Source organism: Columba livia, chromosome 3, assembly GCF_036013475.1.
Source record: "Columba livia isolate bColLiv1 breed racing homer chromosome 3, bColLiv1.pat.W.v2, whole genome shotgun sequence".
NCBI classification, from domain to species: Eukaryota; Metazoa; Chordata; class Aves; order Columbiformes; family Columbidae; genus Columba; species Columba livia.
Window position 1 is genome coordinate 101,834,832 of NC_088604.1, and position 16,919 is coordinate 101,851,750.

Here is a 16,919-nt window from a genome sequence, read left to right on the forward strand (position 1 = left end):
AAGTTTTCTGTGGAAATGAATTAAGCTCTGCAGCTCTGTACAGAAACTCAGAGGAGCACTCAGCAAAGGAACAAGCTTTCTTCTCTTTGGAATCTCAGACTTGTCAGCTAATGTATTTTTTGAGATCTAAGAGATCTATCTTTTAGAACAAGGATCTCAAACACCCCGTGGGACTGAACATCAGAAAAACCATGTATTAATATCTATAGCAAAATAAGTTAATAGTATTCTCTCCTGCCTACAGGAGCTCCAAAGGTTCCTTCAACAGGTATCAGATCCATCTCAGAGCTGTCAGGCTTTGGTTTGTTCTCCAACCTGCCCATAACTTCCTCAAAGCTGCCCAGAAGACAAGACACGTACAAAGTCCACATGGGGTGGACTCTTCAGCTGGTGTGAACTGGTGCATCTGCACTGGCTTCAGGGAACTTCTCCAGCTGACAGCCTAGGCCAAGGGAGCTGCAGTGCCTGGAGCTCCCTCTGAGCCTTCATAACAAAAAGTGCCCCATGAATATAGATGGTGTGGCTCTGGAAAGCTAATATTAAACTGAGAGGGTTTGAGTGTGTTTCATATTATTTAAATTAAATTTATGCCACTTGCTGCTTAAGAGCTTCTGCAAACAATTCTGCGGTTAACATTCAGATAGCTGCAAGAAAACTTCATTAAAGTCACCTTTAATAGCTAAGGCTCTCTGACTGCATTTCAAGTTGTTACTAGGCTATCAAAAAGATATGGTTCAAAGAACATTTAAAATATTTCAAGTCTTTCAAGTTCCCATCAAACTTCCCAAGCTGATATTCATCTAGCTTATGCTGTTGTCAAAGAAATAAGTTAAATGGAGTGAGACTAACTCTGGGTTTTCTTGTTCCTTTTGTTCATATAAACCCAGACCTGCAGTGTTATTTTTAAAAGAAAAGAAACATGTCAGAGCAGATTATTAAAAATAGGCTCTATTTCCCTAAAGGACTTGTTAACAGGTCACATACATGGCTTATGTAAATATGTACTCAGGATCTGTTTCAGTAGAAGTGTTTTACATGAGGGCTTTAGTAACAAGGACTTTGATATTCAAGGTATTGGATCAAACACCGAAAAAGTATAGTATGCCTCAGAGATGTAAAGCAAATACCTGAATGACAGAAGGGAAGTCCCCTGTCTATATTCTCATTTGTTTTCATGAAGGGTCAGTGTGTATAGAAGCGATTGTAAGCAGCCTTGCAGGAACAAATTTGATTCTCTTTGATTATTTTTTCTCTTCCTTTTTTTTTTTCCTTTTTTTTTTTTTTTTTAATTGATTTTTATTTTAGACAGAGAGAAAATGAAGCTTCTAGCAAAAGCAGAGTCAGATTTTGGGGCTTTTTTTCTAGGTTGAGGGGTAGCTTTCAGGACTAGCACTTGGGGTACTGCCCACCAAAGGCTGGCTTGGGAAAGCCCAGAGCCAGGCACCATCCTCAGATACACAGGAGGTTTTTGGGTCCAGTTCATTTGCTACCACTATTTGATGGATTTTGGCAACCCTCCCTAGTGAAAGCCCATTTAGGACAAAAGACTGGGAGTCCCCAGAGACACTCAGGAGGTGACAGAAATAAAGAAGGGCTCAGGGTATTTGCATTCAGTTTCTAGACTTAACACAAATAATGCATTGGCCTCTTCTAGTTTAAGAGCAGGTAATAATCTTCAGTTCTTTAGCTTGTAAACTGTCAAGGAAAATGAGGTTTCACTTCAGGCATACAATCTTTATTTTTTTTTTATGCTGCTATAGAAACTTCCCAAATTGGAGGTGACAAGAAATGTTGCTTTTATTGCTTATCTGAAACATTCTCCTAAAATACAGTAAGTGATTTCCCCATACTCTGTTCCAGCATCCACTGGATAAATATCCTGGAGCAAGTATATGATTGGCCATCTTATTTTTAGCATTTGGAGCACAGGCCCACACACCAGGGAATTTTTTAGCAATTGCTTTAATGGTGCTGTGTTTACAGGACCAGCATTGGTATTATTTATTGCCAATGACTTTCAGAAATTGTTTGAATCTCATTTGCACAATGGATGGGCTAGAAGACCAGGAAGGTCAGGAGTACTGTGGTAAGCAGTGCAGGAGGGAGAAAGGCTGATTTCTCTGTGTCTAATCTATCAAATTCTCATTACTAGAGTTTCAACCTTCTCACGGCTATGTGTAGTCAGGAGAGGTTTCTGCTGCTGTCTTCTGGAGCTGGATCTTATCCACAAGGCAGGCAGGGAACACGTCTCCTGCAGCAGCTATTCGAAGGGGGAATAAAGGCCCCTTGCAGCTCCCTTCTGTCCACTCACATAGGAGCTCGGCTTAGACAGCAGCAAATATTGGAGAAAAAAGGGCAAGAAAGTTTTTCTATTATGGATGTCCTGGAGAGGATGAGTGCTGTCTGAGATACATCTCATCAGCATCAGGCCCCAGTTCGAGAGGCTGAGCAGCTCTGCATTTTTTGGCTGTGTTTGCAGCACGTTGCTGGTGCCTGGGCGCTCCTGTCCCTGCTCACAGCTCTACACCAAACACTGTGCAAGCAGGAGGAGCATGAAGGGCTCAGGACTATTTGCTTGTTGTGGGTGGTATTATGAAGTTTATGTGCTTTGTTAGTTTTTTACGATGTCTTTATTTCTGACTCATGCCTGCATGGGACATCCTGATTGGCATGATATGGCATTTCACAGCCCCAGCCCCTGTACTGAACCAGTTCCTCCTCTGCTCTTTGGTTGTCGTGTATTTGTTTGGTGTGAAACTGAGGCTGGAACTTGCTCTACCTCCCAAATAAAAATCCTTAATGACCAGGCTACCAGACGAAACCTCCCTGCTGTCCCCTGTCCCCTGAGTCTTTGGAGCCGCTCTTGCTGGGATGGTTGTGAAGCCTTGCATCAGAGCAAGTGCTTGCATTATTAGGTTGGTGTCCAACTCTCGTTTCAAGCAGTGAAAAGCAAGTCAGCCTTCTGCTCCACAAAGGGATAATTAGCTTCCTACCTCTAGGAGGCAGTTTGATTTGACATAGCTGTTACAAGCCCTTGTATACCCTGTCTCAGGCAGCAATGCTGGTCCACGAGTCCCCTTCTTGGGTGTCACCTGCCTCTCTCCTACTATGTCTGGGAGACAGCCAAAAAATCGTCTGTGTATGAGGAATTTTTAAATGAAGCTTCATTTTTTTCTTCTAAAACAAAATTCAGAAGCACTGTACATACCCAGCTCTCCTTGGCAGACATCTGTTCGAGTAGCTCCTCCAATTATAAACTGAGGGTTGGCACATAACTCCTGAAAAGACACATTTTCAAAGTATGCGTTACCCTTTCTGTTCTGAAAAGTTCCCATTTCTTGTTTCAATGCTCAAAAAATATTAAACACTTTCAACATTTAAAAAAAATTATATTCTTTGCCTTCTCTCTGATTAACATGGTGTTAGAAAAATGTTGCCTTATTCAATTGATGAGGCTGTAGGGGTTTTTGAGGCAAATCCTAAAGCCCTTAGTCAGAATTTTTTCTACTGTGGGGAGAGAGGTGAAAATTCAACCTCAGCATTTACATTTTATGTTATCTTGCTGTGGTTTAGGCTCAGGCAGTGCAGATGAGTTTGTGACCATCACTGCTGGCTCTGGCACTGGAGCTGTACTGAGTTTCCACTGCCACCAGTGTGGAGGATGTTCCCCCACCTCGACTCCACTTCCTGGGAGGCCATTCATACAAATGCTTTTACTAGTGACTCTCAACTTTCTTCCTGAGCCTTTGGGGCCAGCCAAGTAGGTTATGGCAATGACTGTCCCTCCTATCCCAACTCCCAGCCTTCCAACAATTCATGCCCTATATTGGGAAATTAATAGTCTCTCTAGAGACAAAAGCCATCCTTTTCTCCCAAGCATTTTCCATGAGCTTCTGGGTGGCAGCAAGGGGCAGTTTATAGGAAGCCTGACTTGGCAAGCATGGTTGAGGAAGCCTTGAGCAGTTACCGGCTCTCCCAGAGAGCAGCAGTTGTCAGCTTTGAGCATCCCATGGAGACAGGAACAACCCAGGACTTCCTGTGTGTGTGATGATGAACCAGTTTGTGAACCTTCTCTCACAACAGGTGTGATCTCAGCTACATCCTTTTTGTTTCTGTGGTTATCCAGCTTCACAGCTGTCTCAGTGGGTAGGAGTCAGGAGTAGGTTACCTACCTAAACAGAAGAGGTTTTGTGTTGGTTTTTCTCTCCTCTCTCCAAAAGGGTGCACCTGGTGTCAGTCAGCTGCGTATGACTCATTACTCACCAAGACACCTGTCCTTTCTGAGCCACTGCCAAGTGCCACATACACCTTTCGCTCTTTCACATAACTGCATTTCCACCTTCTTTCTTTCTATAAACCCACTGTTCAAATTGGAAGATAATTCCGTGATGGCAGAATGTCTAACACCCACTGTCTGCAAACCAGCAGTCACGGCCTGGGGGGGATGACCTTAGCAGTGGATATTTATTTTGCAGGGGGTACTTCTCCAGCAGGTCTCCTCTAGGTTTCCCACTGGGTCCTGCTGCCTGTTTTGGCTGCAGGCAGAACAGTGAACAGTGACCCCATCAGCTTGCAATCATGGGCACAGTTTGCAGATGGAAACCTGCTGACCAACTCAAAAAGTCCAAGAAATGAGCAGGGCTGTAACCTCTGACAGGAGTCATTTGTGATGCAGAAAAATAGGTCAGATCCAGGTCCCTCCACAGGAGAGCAAAACAGAGGGTTTGTGTCACCTTGCAGCAGGGGTTGGGCTCTGCCCCATGCACAGGGACAAGCCAGTGGGTCCTGGTACCCTGTTGCTCTTGCACAAGGAGCCCAAGTCTAATTTAATGAGTTTTTAAAGGCTGATCTTCTCCCAGGGTAGGCAAAGCCGAGGGACGCATCCACAGTACTTCTTGCTGAAACATCCAGGTGACAGAGAGAGGTGCTGGTGGACAAATGGGTTTGCCAGGGTAGAAACTTGAAGCTATTAAACCTGCAAGTTTCTTCTCACTTTTCAAGTGAAAAAAAATAATCAAAATCAGAGCCTTGAAATTTTGTCTTGTTCCCCTTGCCCCCATCAGAGGAAGGTAAGTCGTTCAGAAGTTTTTCCTTCTTTCCATTTTTCAGTTTTTCTTGATGTTGCAAGGAGGGGCAAAATGACAAAGGAGGAGCAAAGCAGGGACAGAAACAAATGACTGAGAAATGAAAGTGCAGAAAAATCACTGAAGCCCTGATTTTGTGGCTTAAAAAAATAGGCACCTAATCTTTCCTGATGAAAATTACTTTTTTAAAATGAAAGGCCATTTATAGGATACATGCTTTCAGGTGATAATGGTCCCAGGTAGTTGCTCTTTAACTGCTATATGTAGCTTGAAGTGAGGCAGAGGATTTTATTTAGGTATTTGCCTGATTTCTTAGAGTGTACAGTGGCAAGACCCTGGTGTGGGCACCATTACGACTGGTGGTTGATCACTCCTGGGGTGCTCTACAGTCTGTCTGGATACATGCGTGGCTTTTGCATCCATCTCTGGATTGTACCCTGGACTTACAACTCCATGGAGGTGGGACAGAGAGGTAGGAAGCAGGTTCCCATGAAGCAGTTATAGGATTCCTTGCTTTGCAGGGGATTAGAAGGTTAGAAGGTGTTGATTTTTTTTTCCCCACCTCCTTTTCAACCTTGCTTCTGCTAACCATGGAGGTAAAGCAAGACTAAAGAAAAATACAAAACATACAGTAATAGTGGATATTCAGGCTCACCACTGCTTTAGCACGGATGTGCAGGTGGGCTTTGATTAGATCTGGACCCAGTAAAACAGGCAGTTAAAGGCACTCTTACCGTGGGGCGCTTCCAGACTACCCCCTGGGTTTTGAAGGAGTATGGTCCCAGGTCCTGGTAGCCCAGGGCAGAAGGACAGGCTGGGAACTCCTCATCCTTGAAGAGGGCACCAGCCCGCAGGCACTGCTGCTTCAGGGTTTCATAGTCCTGCTTCAAATACTTGATGGCATTCCTGTTGGATCCAAGCCCGTCCGCGGCCGCTCGCTCTTGGCACAGCCTCGCCGCAGCCCTGGACATGCCTGCCCACCCTCCCGGAGTGCCACAAGGCTCTGTCTGTGCCTCCTGGGCAAGCGGAGGTGAATACAGGCAGGTAGGAAGTTCAGGTGGAGCCAGGGCTGCCCTAAGGTCTCCAACAGCCCTGGAGGGAGGAGGCACCACAAGTGCAAATATGTACCCAAGATGCACCCAAGAGAGGGGGCAGGGAGCTGGTGGGGGCCACAGCCGGTGGGGCTGGGACTGTGGGCACTGCCTCTTCCTACTCCCACATTATTTGCTTTTTTGCTGCCTCTTTTTAAAATACACTTTTAATGAGGACCAAGGGGAGCCAGTGTTTTTGCAGACACGCCTGTTTACACATGGAAAGTAATTGTGTGTGTTCAGTGTGCTGAAAGTCAGGCTTGAGGACCATCGCTTAAAAAAACTCAGAAGATAGTTTAAAACTCCTTTCTTTTCTTCTGAGACAGGGCTTTATGCTGTTGGAGGGTTGCCCAGCCACAAAAACAGGAGCTGGGTATCTATTGCTACAGCTTACATGGCTATGGAGGTGTCATTGAGTTTTAAAGTCAGGAAAAGCTGAGAAGTTGAACCTGCTTCTGGCTTAAGTGATCTTTTTATAAACAAAACAAAACCAAACCTCTTTGGTACTCTCAAAGCAGTATGATTTATTTTATGAGTTAATTTATTAGCAATAAGAGGCATGAATCTGACAGATTGAGAGGTGGCTACTGGGCCACATGACCTGCAGAGGGCAAGGCTACAACCAAAGAGCATGACCTGGGCCAAAACTTGAAAATGATGACACCAGATAGGAGGCAAGCTGGTAACCCCTGCTTCCCATCTCCAGTGTGACCTTGGGCAAAAGTCACTGTACCTTCCCCATCTATAAAAACAGGATCTTACCTAGTGAGAAGCTAGCCATCATATTTACCATCTTTTGGTGGTGCTTCCTGCATATAAAATGTTTACAAGCGAAAAAAAAAGAGCAAGGCTTGGGTGCAGAAGGCTTTTTGGACCTTAAAAACAGTGGTTCCTGTTCTTGTAGTAGAAAAGTTCCAAGTTTCTACCCCAGCAACCCCCTTTTGTACTGACACAAGGGTATACAACTCCCTGGCAAGGTGGCTGCAAACTTCTGTAGGTTCAAGAACTGAAGCAGGAGTAATTTTCCATGGAGCACAGCTGCTCTCTGCTGTCTTCCTATTTAATGGCCAGGTTTTCCCAGGAAAGCCCACTGCGTGTCCAGCTAAGAGCTGGGTAAATAACAACTTTGTTTGCCAGAGAGTATGCTTGGTAGGTTTAGACAGAAGGTGTGGGGAAGAGAAAATTTTTAAGGACTGAAACCCGTTGAGATAAGGAGTCCAAACAGAGACTAGCCAGGTTGCTTGTCTGCAAATATTTGAAGAGCATGAATGCAAAAGAGGAAACAAATTGAGTTGTTCAGTTCCAGGTGAGCACAGGTAGAGAAGGCTGGGCTGTGGAAATTGCTATAACGGTTATCTAAAAATTAAATTGCTACTGTTAAAATTGAGCAAAGGACAAGGATGGCCAGAATTTTGTCTCTCTTACATTTCAGCACTTCTAGGTGCATCTGTGTACTTAAGCAGAACAGAGAGTGTAAAGGGTTGAGGGGAGAGTTTTTTCTTTCCGGGATGGATTTATTTTTCCCGACAAATAGACTCATTCAGAGATACCCACTTTCTCTGCTCGTGAGACAGAATACTGGTTTCTTTTGCTCTCTGCACCAGCCTCTTACACTGAAATTTGCTCTGTCCCTATGGCCCAGAGGCACACCCATTTTGCTTGCTTGCTGTAAGCTTTGGCAAACTTGTTTATGGAAAGTCACGGTGCTCCAACATTTTGGAAATACCATTTTCATCAGGAGTCTTTTGTTTCACATGTACTTTTTTTGAACATATACTTGATATGCTCTGCGCTCCGTAACTCCATTTACCACTGGCCATGAGTGTGCACAGAAGGGGTGAACCCTTGTGCGGTACCAGCATGTGATTATTATATTATTATTCCAGTAAAACATGCTATATGATTTTTTTCTGTCCTGTATCTCACATTTGGGAAGAGGCTGAGCACAACCATTTTCTCTAATGGAGGCTTAGACCAGGTAACTACCCAGTGTGTCCACCACAAATCTCTGCTCCTAGTGACCTGTGGAACAGCACTTCAAATCCATTTCCAAGCTTGATTAGGGGCAGAATTATTTATTTTGTGTAGAAAGCACTACACAAGCACCATCTAGAGGATATATATAAAAGGAAAATATGATAACTGTATAGATGTCTACAGCAACAACAGTTATTTTTGTGTGGCTCTCCCTGCTTTCTCCCTGCTTTACTTCACCTCTTCCCCTTTCTTCTTGATAGCGAGAGGGTGAGAGAAGCCAGCAGAAAGAACAGGATAAAACAGGAAAAAGCATCATCTTGGTTTCAAAGAAGAATCTGCAAATTCCATAAAATCAAAACTGTTCTGTATCTGTGGAAATCTTAAGAAGAAAATAACTGCCAATTATCTAACAGTGCTAGACACATTTTTGCTGTAGTGCATTAGAGGGAAATGAAATGGCTCTCCTGTACTGCAGCGCTTTGCTAATGAGAATTAAAGCTGCTTAGTTGTATTGTAGACCCTACAGCGTGAAAAGGGATTAGCTTGATTTAGAGAGCTTGCCTTCTTCTGTTCAAGATGTATGAGCTCCTACCCACTCTGTTACTGTGAAAATGGAGCGACTATTAATAGGCAGACTAGTGCAGGCTATGAAAGGTCCTAAGTGTTTGTCTACAAGATTATTCTTTTAGAGGTTGTGATATTTTACCTGAGTATTTTCTACAAGCTGCAGCCTAGTGGGTTCCCTGTGGGGAAATGCATCTGAAATTAGCCATGATCCTGTTCATTTTTCTGTAAAAGCCAGAAAATTGTTGGCGCTTGAAGAGGAAGAAGATGATGTGCTGCAGCAGTAATGCCTGCAACCCCAGGTGTGAAGCCCCGCGACACATCCAGGCCGATCCGGGGTGACGTTTCAGCACCAGGAGGGGCTGGAATGGGTACATTTTGCAAGATGACCCAGGTCTTGCTGCCACCTCTCACCATGTTGGCTGGGGCTGCAGCCAGTCTTGCACTGATGGGGAAAGCTCAGTCCCTCTCCAAATCCCAGCTCCAGAGGGGAAAGCAATTCCCTTTGTTGTGAAACATCACTGCTGTTGCAACCCTCCTTCTCTGGGAAGCCATCTTCATACTGGTGGGGACAGGGCAGCTCCTGGGGATGAGAGCAGGAGCCCAGCAGGTGTGTTGACCCATCTCCTCCTTCCTGAGTGGCTGGCCATTTGCTCCCCACAGTTCCCCCATATCTGTGTATAGTGGAGGGCAGATGAGCAAGAGAGGGGAGGGATGCGATGAGACAGAGCATCACTGAGCCACTCACAGCTGCTGAGCGTGGGCATAGGGAAGAAGCCCATCCTGCCTGGGACTCCAGGCTGTGACTGGCAGCCGGATGCTCCTTATCAGCAACCAGCATGAGCTGCTGCAGCAACAGCTGAAACCACTTTACTCACAAAATGTGAGAGTTAGTGACTTTTTTGAAGACCTACAAGTGTGCAGAGAGCTTATGAAAACGTTGAATTTATTTCTAAAGTTGCCTAGTTTTAGGGGAAGACAAGTGGGTAACTGTTCTTGGGGCTGCTATTTTACCTAGGAGCATTACACTGGTCTCACAGTCAAATGGACGTCACCCCTTCCTTTAAAGAAAATGGGCGTATTGTGGGAGTATGTAGACGATCAAGGGATGTGCTCATGTAGTGGTCTAAATAAATTCCTTCCCTCTAACTCTTGACTCGTATCCACACCTGCTGCTGGGCTAGAAGTGGCTGACTTGTCAGTTTACCTGGCCGCAGAGGTCTTTGTGGGTAGGCTGTTTAGATGGCTGCTGGTACAGCAAACTTCCCATATATTAGGAGAAATTCTGTATTACACCAACATGTCCTTGTCTGTCGTCAAACCACCTGAGACAGTACAGGCCCTACATGTTTGGGACCAGTCTAACAAGCCGTGGTGGCAAATATACCTGTTCTCTGCATTGCCCAAGGTACCTCTTACGCCACCTACCTGAATCCTTGCTGGCTCAATTTCCTTTTGGCTTTGCTCCCTTCTTGCTCTTCTGCTTTGGCTCTATCTCAATCCCCATCCCACTGCAAAGACTCTAAGAAAACTCTGGTGAGACTGACTGCACAGCACAGCCGCATAATGTGCTTGTACACACTTGATCTTCTTGATCGTTTTCCAAGCAGAGGCTGTTGGTGCGCTGCCAGCAGACCCTGGAGTGGTCTGTGAATATCGTCTATGGGACGCAGGGGAGATGACTAAGAAAAGCAAAGTGATTATATGACAAGCTTCAACCCAGCTTAGAATTTCTGCACCTGCTGGAAAGTGGCTAGAGGAGTTCATGAAGCAAAACTGGCTTTGTGGGCCAATGAAAACCACTGCTTTAAACTAACACTGCTTTCCTTTTACCAGGACTATTGAAAAATCAGAGAAGTCTGATCTGTGGCAGCTGTACAGATTTGAACCACTGTGTGGAGCCAAACAAACGCCTTTTGAGCAGTTCTAGAGTTCCTGGATCTGTCATGTTAGGATACAACATGGTTAACTGAGAGTTGCGCTCTCAGGTGGTGAGGTGCCGCTGTCTCTTAGTCTCCTGTTTCAGCCTACGGCCGCCTTGCCTGTGAAATAATTCAGCAGTTCTTAATTAATTGAAACAGCCCAGAAAAATCATCCTCCGGTGTCACACTGTGTCCTGCTGGAGTTTCAGGACAGCCTTGCTGGAGACCTTTGCTAATGGCTTGCCAGTAATTGAGTGCACACAGCATGTACCGTTTCTGTTTAGAGAGCACTTATGGCACGGAACATTACTTGATCCGCTTCCAGTTCTCCATGTGCGACTGATTTCCCACGTGCCTGAATATTCAGCTAAAAATACCATTATTCTCTTCACTAAGAGAATAATGCCCTCTGACCTGCAAGGAAGAACCAACACCTTCAAAGCAGAGTGAGGTTGGTCTGTACCTGGTCAGGTTTGGACAACCTCACAGGCAGCATCAGGACTGCTCCCTTGCATGGCCATGATCTACGCAGATATGGCTGGCTGATGTGGCTCGTAACAACCTCATATCTAACTTCAAGAAGATTTTGGGGGCCTCCTTTTCTATACTGTGAATTGAATGGGCAGTGCTTACCTTGTTTCCCACATAGTTGTGTACGTAGGACCTGTGTTGAGTATAAGCAGAAGAATCATAAGTGATTTAAGTCCAAAATCACTAAACTAATGGACAGTGTTTCCTGGCACACTGAGGCACCATATAGCAGCAATGAAGAAAAACCTCTGATTTGTAATTTTCAAGGAAAACGTCCCACAACATCTCAGCAAACAGCACAGTTGTGTATTTTCTGGTTCTTCAGACATTTTTCAAACAGTAATGTTCATTGTAGTTGGATAGGATGGCTCCAAACAACTGTTTAGTGCATCCAGGGCTTGATTTATGACCCACAAAAGGAGGTGCCTCTCCTCCCGAGGCAGTGGGACAGCCAGCGCAGGCAGCGGGTGCAGCACTATGGGCTATCAGTCTCTGCACCACCGCCCCAGGAATGCTGCCTGGCGCCCAGCACGTTCTGAGTCAGACCTAAAATATGAAACAAATGGTTTGAATTCTCCCTTGGAGGGATGCCGTACTAGGCGGATGCCAGCAGCAGTGTTTCAGCCATCCTCAGCAGCAGCACACTGCCACAACAGAGACACTCCTTTCCTGCACTGCATGGTGGGGGTGCGTGTTTGGGGGGAAACTTCTTGTGTGCGGTTTGAGCTGCACAAGGTGGTTGCGGATGGATTCCCACCAGCGGTGACAGCAATATGTGCTTTGGTTACCACGAGCAAATCAAGATGTAAATTATTTCTGTTGCATGCAACATTCAAAATTGTAACGGGATGACAACACAGGGTACATATTCATCTTCGAGCCATAATAGTATTTTCCCTTGGACTTTTTTTTCTAAGTTTACAGATTTGGACATGGAGGTTCTTAGGCATGGGGTTTAGTGGTAGTTAGGTTATGGTTGGACTCGGTGATCTCGAGAGTCTCTTCCATCCAAAAGGATTCTATGATTCTATTCCATGAATTCTGGTGTTTAGGCAGGAAATACTGATTTTTTTATTTTTTTTTAATTGATGAATACATGTGGCAATATGGGAGCTAGGACTGGCACAGATGCAGAGCCCATGAGGTGCCCAGCTGCGAGCGAGACGTGCTTCCCTGTGGGTCCACGGCGAACAGAGGTGGACGCTTTGGGGGAGGGGGAATCTTCATCCGTGACGCGGAGAGGGTGCGGGTGACTCGCGGTGCAGAGGGACTGGAGCAAACCGTGGGCTGTCGCCGGGCTGAGCGCTGGCTGCATCCGTGACACCGTGGGGGGAGGATGTCGGGCGGGGCCGGGGCGGGGCGGCGGCAGCAGCGGGGCGATGGCGGGGATGGCGGCGGCGGTGGCGAAGGAGCGGGCGGCGGCGCTGGGCGCCGGTCGGCACGAACACGCCGTCCCGTACCTGGGCCAGGACTTCGGGGCACTGCGGCAGGAGTGCCTGCAGGAGGGGCGGCTCTTCCAGGACCCCTCGTTCCCCGCCGGCCCCACCGCCCTTGGCTACCGAGAGCTGGGGCCCAGCTCCTACAAGACGCAGGGCGTCGTCTGGCGCAGACCCACGGTAGGGCGACAGCGGCGGTGGGGTGCGGGTCCCGGTTCCATCGTTCCGCGGCACCACTGCGCTTTTTAACTCGGCTTTTCTTCCCCCCCGCCCCCGCCTCATAAATTGGGGTTGATTTAATTCTGCGGGGGTGTGCGTGTGATGTTTGCGCTCTCCCTTCTCGGCCCACCCGGAGGGGCGTTTCTCCGGCCGCCGCCCGGCACCGGGTCGGGGCGCAGGCGCCCCCGGGCTCAGACCCGCGGGCGCAGCCTCCCCGGGCAGCACCCCAGGCGGCTGCAAAATCCCGGTTCGCCCGTTTTGTGAGACTGCGGCCGCCCAGAGCTCTGGGGACGTCCTGTCGCCTGGGGTCCGGTGCTCCATCTGGACAACTAACAGCACAAAAGCTGTTCACATCTCCGGCCCGAGTTCTCCGTGGGGTCAAACTGCTTACTTTGAGTAGCACTCGGAGCTGTCGATTCGGATAACTCTTTCTCTTAGCAGAGAGATGAGCTGACCACAATGCAGAGGTTTTCTTCATGAGCCCTCGCACAGCCTGCACCCGTGGCTAACGAAGCAGCCCCATCTGGCCACAGGAGCCATCGGGTCAGATGTACTCTGGAGTGCCTGGGCATCTCTGAAAGACCCTGGTGTAGTCAGTGGTGGGGAGGTAATAGTGGAATGGTGTGTGCACGTGTTTAAAAATGCAGTGGACCTTGTGGCACATACTGTGAAGTGATATGGCTGCCCACAAACTTTGGTCACCAGCTCCCGTTCTCACCACGCTTAGCATGGTATCCTGTGCTCACCCCTGACCTGCTCCATCTCTGTGGGCTTGTCCTGCTGTTGTCAGTTGCTTAAGTTTGCTGCAGGTGGGGCCTTGTTCCCTCCCATCCCTGTGGATATATGTAATGCAAGGCTTGTTTCCTTCCCAGGAGCTGTGTTCCAGCCCACAGTTCATAGCCGGTGGAGCCACTCGCACAGACATCTGCCAAGGGGCCTTAGGTAAGGGGAAGGCAGAAAGCTGAATTTTCCATGCAGGTGCTGGCCCAGGACACCACAGTTTATACTAGGCTGCAACTCACTCTATAAATACATCCTTTTGCATCCTACCACCTCTCTTCATAATGAAATCAAATCTTTCTTGCCTTTCCTCGGCTGCAGGTAGGGACTGCAGCGATGAGGAACGATGCACGCTGGGACGCAGACAAAGATGCACACAGAGGCAGAGATCGTGCTCAGGAAGGTGCGCAGAGCCAGGCAGAGCAGAGAGCTGAGCCAGGCTGAGACCCTCTTTATTAGCCATTGACAATTCATAGGTTTTACATGTATGGGTCTGGACTCAGAGGTTAGACAGGATGTTTTTTCAATAACTGTTATTCCAAACACACCACCCTCGTGTCTGTTTTCAGTCATGTTGCCATGCATATTTTGTGGGCTGCTTTCTGACCCATTCATTCACACACCCGGGCCCAGCATTCACACATCATACATACAGGGGTGGTTTTCCAACCTGAGATATCATTCTCGCTGGTCTGGGTTATTGCTCCTTACATTCATAAAAAACATACTTCCATATAACCTGTCCAGGTCTATTTAGCTGGAACCGCACGTCCTGATGTTCCCATAAGGGACCATGTGTGTTTGCCCACCAAGCACAGCCTTGCTGTGTGCACTGAGCAGGGATGACACAGACTGGTTTCCTGGTGGCTTTTCTGATTGGCACCAGTCTCTTTCGTGTCTGCATCCGTATGCCTGACAGCAGCCTGACCAATTTCTGCCTTTAGCAGTCTGCTTAGAAGGGCAGTTGTGTGTATAGTGGGGTGTTTCTTTCCCCAGTGGGAGAGAGTGCCTCCGAGAAGGAGTCACCCCTTGAAACCTGGAAAGATGCAGTATAGAGAAAATAAGTTATATGGAGGGATTCCCAGCTGCTTGCCAGCTCTCAAGGAAAACAAAACTGGGGTATTTCAGGAGGGATGGGCCAGCCTCTGTGAGGCTCCAGGGGACAGTGGGAAGGGATTGGGTTAACTGGGCTGTACATGCATGACCATCCACGTCTCAAAGCCTCCTGCCTGTCAGATGGGGTTTTAGGCAAGTGCCTCCGTGCCTGTCCTCCCAGAAGGCAGCGTGGAGGCTGGTGAGATGGGCAGCTGCAGGGATGCAAGGGGAAATAAGATGAAGTTGAAGCAGTGAGACTCCCAGTTATTCCGCAGCTGTAGGGAGAGGGTTTTAGGTTAGACTGATAGAGTGATTGCAGGAAAGCTCTTGGTGTAGAGAGACATGACTCATATGTGCTGTGTGTTGTGCTTTTGGATTGGCAAAGGAATGAAGTTCTGTTTGCTTTTCATCAGCATAACATTAGCCACATAGTGGCTTCTTATTCTCTAATTCTGCTGCTGTTATTTGTGTTTTCATGTCCAAAAATATAACAGATAGGGAAGCTTATTTCACATGTTTTGTGTTTATGTTTTCTTTCAGAAGTTAGTCAGGTTGGTGCTTTAACAACTAGATACAATTTGTGTAAAAAGCCCTGACAGAAAAAAATACTTAGATTGTGAATTTAGTTCTCCTCATACCCAAATATCACCTGTGGCATGGATTAGGCTCTGTTGTGTCATTGGTGAAGTCCTTAGCCTGTCACCAGCTTCCTTCGTGTGTTCTCTGCCCAAGTCTGCCCCACCACGACTTTTTTGGCGTAAAGGATGTCCCAGTGCTTAACATATATGCTAGACATCTGTCTTCTTTTTTTTTTTTTTCTAAACTATGAAATTTCTCAGCTAAGGAGCAGCTCAGTGTGAAATGACAGTTTATCGTAATGCCATTTCAACAACTGGCATTTTGTTTAGATGCTAATTTCTGAAGGCACTTAGTTACTTTCTGCCTTGTGCGGGCTTCCAGCTTTTCTATCCAGATGTTGTGGCAGCAAGAGCACTGTAAAGAAAGATTTGTAACTTAGTTTTCAGGTTGTGGTGTTGCTGTTGGTAATGGCAAACCTTGTTTTAAATTGATGAAAGCATTTGTCTTAATGGTCTTTGGACCATCTACGTGTTCTCATGAGGCTATATGGTACTACCAAAGGATACGAACTGACTCATAGTTTATATTCTTTCATCTCCTGAAACAATATTTGAATAGGAGGTTGTTAATGTTCTTGTTTATATTACTGTTTTCACTATGACTAATTACTGCTATGACTCAACCCACTATCTTCTTATGAATATGGCCAGGATTTTGCTATTGCTTGACAGTTTAGTAGTTGATAAAAAATTACATGCTATTGATCTTTTTTCTATATAGCCATTGAGTTACTAAGAGCCTGTATTGAATCTCTGCTTTTTCACACAGTGAGGCTAGCAGATGTGCTGTCCAAATACATTTTTTTTGCCACTGCGTGATCTGACACCAGCATTTGTATCGATCCGTTTATTTAAGCTTCCATTTACTTGAACTTTGTGTGCCGATACTGATGTCCTCTCACATGTAGATGAGGTTCTTAGGAACATGGTTTAGTGCCGGTGCTAGGTTAATGGTTGGGCTCGATGATCTTGAGGATCTCTTCCAACCAAAATGATTCTATTCTATGATTTTGTGATTTTAGGATATCACAAAGATTGCACTAGAAAACATCAGGTGATCTTGGAAACTTATGCTTTTTATGTTGCTTTTTTCCATAGGAAGCTTTTGTAGTCTATTTATCACCCAAAAGGCTTATTCACAGAGCAACAGACCTGTGCCCACGTGGAATTTCATCACTATTGCTTAGCCTTTCAGAACATCTTGGAGTACCACAGGGACACACGAGGCATCCGAAGCACACGCGCCCATAGCTGCTGCAGCAGGCTGCTTGGCAGGGAATGCGTGACCGAGCAGCTCGGCTGATGAGCAGTGGTACAGGTGTTCCTTTTAGCCCAGGACTCTTCAGTTTGTGGGCCAGATGCAGTCTACAAATGTGTTTAATTATTTTTGGCCTGGACTATACAACTCCACAATGCATAAAAGGCATAGCTGGTTGTGAGCACAGAAAAGGTTGTCCCTGCTATAAGGTTGCAGTTTGTTAGGTTCGCCAGACACCAAAGTTCTGTCCCTTGGGCTTTAGATTATTCTGGTTTTATTACTTTTTAGGGGAAACTTCTACAGCAAAGTATTTGGAGTTAGTTT

The 16,919-nt window shown here is 46.4% G+C and overlaps 2 protein-coding genes across 2 annotated transcripts in view; one reads left to right on the plus strand and one right to left on the minus strand.

Annotated features, from left to right (window-relative positions):
* CAPN8 (calpain 8) overlaps positions 1 to 6,219 on the minus strand; it is a 32,033-nt gene extending 25,814 nt beyond the window's left edge. The window contains exons 1-2 of the mRNA XM_065058562.1: positions 5,819 to 6,219; positions 3,209 to 3,278 (exon numbers count right to left, since the gene is read on the minus strand). Coding sequence (XP_064914634.1) covers positions 3,209 to 3,278; positions 5,819 to 6,055 — 307 coding nt within the window. The 5' untranslated portion in view covers positions 6,056 to 6,219. The remainder of the gene's footprint in view (positions 1 to 3,208; positions 3,279 to 5,818) is intronic.
* A 6,287-nt stretch (positions 6,220 to 12,506) lies between these two features.
* The window catches only part of CAPN2 (calpain 2), a 30,695-nt gene continuing 26,282 nt past the window's right edge, over positions 12,507 to 16,919 (plus strand). Inside the window, exons 1-2 of the mRNA XM_005511486.3 lie at positions 12,507 to 12,785; positions 13,697 to 13,766. Coding sequence (XP_005511543.2) covers positions 12,549 to 12,785; positions 13,697 to 13,766 — 307 coding nt within the window. The 5' untranslated portion in view covers positions 12,507 to 12,548. The remainder of the gene's footprint in view (positions 12,786 to 13,696; positions 13,767 to 16,919) is intronic.